The 1,824-nt window shown below is 41.8% G+C and overlaps 1 protein-coding gene across 1 annotated transcript in view; it reads left to right on the top strand.

The window, feature by feature from the left end:
* imp3 (IMP3, U3 small nucleolar ribonucleoprotein) overlaps positions 1-853 on the top strand; it is a 10,335-nt gene extending 9,482 nt beyond the window's left edge. Inside the window, exons 5-6 of the mRNA XM_015404586.1 lie at positions 191-302; positions 383-853. Of these exons, the coding sequence (XP_015260072.1) occupies positions 191-302; positions 383-409 (139 nt within the window). The 3' untranslated portion in view covers positions 410-853. The remainder of the gene's footprint in view (positions 1-190; positions 303-382) is intronic.
* The last annotated feature ends 971 nt before the right edge of the window (positions 854-1,824 follow it).

The following is a 1,824-nucleotide window of genomic DNA, read 5'->3' on the forward strand; positions in this document are numbered from 1 at the left end:
AAAGGATTTTTATTAAAAACATCATTAATGTGCACAAATAAGGAATAGTTGTATTAACAATACATGGAAACAGAGATTTATGGGGCCTCCAGGAACTTGGGGCCCTAAGCACCTGCCTAGTATTCCCTGATGGTAAATCCCCCCTCTTATATAAGAAAAGGAAGCTTAGAGCAAATGTACAAAATTGTCTAAAATTGATCATTTGGGACTTTAACCTTTTATTTTTCAGAAATATGGAGGATTTTGTCACCTGGGTGGATTCCTCAAAGATCAAGCAACACGTCCTGAACTATAATGACGAGGTGAGTCACCGCGCTCTGAGCGGCTGCTAACACCTCATTAACTAACATGGCTGACACCAACCTTTGTTCTTTTTTTGCAGAGGGATGACTTTGATCTGATAGCGTAAGCGGAGGAGTGAAACAGAAACGAACATCAGAGTTCTTATTGGTTCATGATTCCACCATAAAGGAGCCGCTTTGCTGAAAGGCGTTTCTGCAGCCAGGTTTCAGTGAAGCTCGTTTGCATATTTCAAACTTCAACAAGAATGAGACACACCCTGAAAAACATCTGTCACCAAAGATGGTTTATTGAACTCGTAGGAGGAGATTCCTTCCTGAAAATGAACCAGAGGCCGAGAAGTTGGATGTTTATATCAGAAGCTGCTCTGATGTCTTTTCTTCTGTTTTTGCCTGTTGGTAAAAATCCAGCTCCTTTGATTGTGCAGATTTTATTTTATTGTTTAGTGAATAGACTTTTGCAGAACTTGAATAAAGTCTGTGAAAAAGAATAAAAAATGTCTTAAATTGAATCCATGTCAACAAAATATTAAAGGAACAGTAGCTGGATCCCATATTAGCTGTAAATAATAGGCGTAACTTCCTGAGGATTGGTGGGGACGGCCCCCACTAATAATTTGCACTATTGAGCCTTGATTCTGTAAAAGTTTAAAAAATATCCACTGGACTTGGTTTCCGAGATTTGAAGACGTTTCTCCACCTCTCCAAGAAGCTTTCTCAATTCAAATGTCTGGAACCACACTGAGTTTGAGTCTTTATAGACAAAGCTTTGTATCGCTTGGAAACATGCTAACGGTAACCGATGAATGGGTCGTTTGGTTCCATCGTTAGCCTGTAATACCTGAAACCTGCCTATGATTCTGAGGGTCGGTCGTTAAGGAGGTATTGTTCACAGGCTGGAGCGGGAAGGTGCTTCGTTCCTCTATGATGGGGTGGGGATATCTGGAAGGGATTATCTCTATAACTGAATTGTAAGTTTTTGGAAGCTGGAATCTGATCCCCCCCCCCCTTCTGTCTAAGGTTTTTTCTTTCCTAACATAGATGCTTCCTTCCTCTCAAACCGCCTGTCTTCTTTGTCCAAAATGTGAACATTCTGGTCCTCCAAAGAATGTCCTTTGTCCATCAGGTGTAGATGTAGTGCAGAGTCTTGTCCAGAGGAGGGCGCTCTCCTGTGTTGGGCCATGCGTCTGTGGAGAGGTTGTTTGGTTTCTCCAGTATAAAGATCAGATCATTCCTCCCTGCATTGACCTGCAGACACTCTGCTCAGATTAGGTCTGGAGGTTTTATCTTTAGGATGGCATCCTAAAGATAATATATATATCATCTTTATACTGGAGAAACCAAACAACCTCTCCACAGACGCATGGCCCAACACAGAAGAGCGCCCTCCTCTGGACAAGACTCTGCACTACATCTACACCTGATGGACAAAGGACATTCTTTGGAGGACCAGAATGTTCACATTTTGGACAAAGAAGACAGGTAGTTTGAGAGGAAGGAAGCATCTATGTTAGGAAAGAAAAAC

This window comes from Cyprinodon variegatus, unplaced genomic scaffold, assembly GCF_000732505.1.
Source record: "Cyprinodon variegatus isolate N-32 unplaced genomic scaffold, C_variegatus-1.0 Scaffold1795, whole genome shotgun sequence".
Lineage (NCBI taxonomy): Eukaryota > Metazoa > Chordata > Actinopteri > Cyprinodontiformes > Cyprinodontidae > Cyprinodon > Cyprinodon variegatus.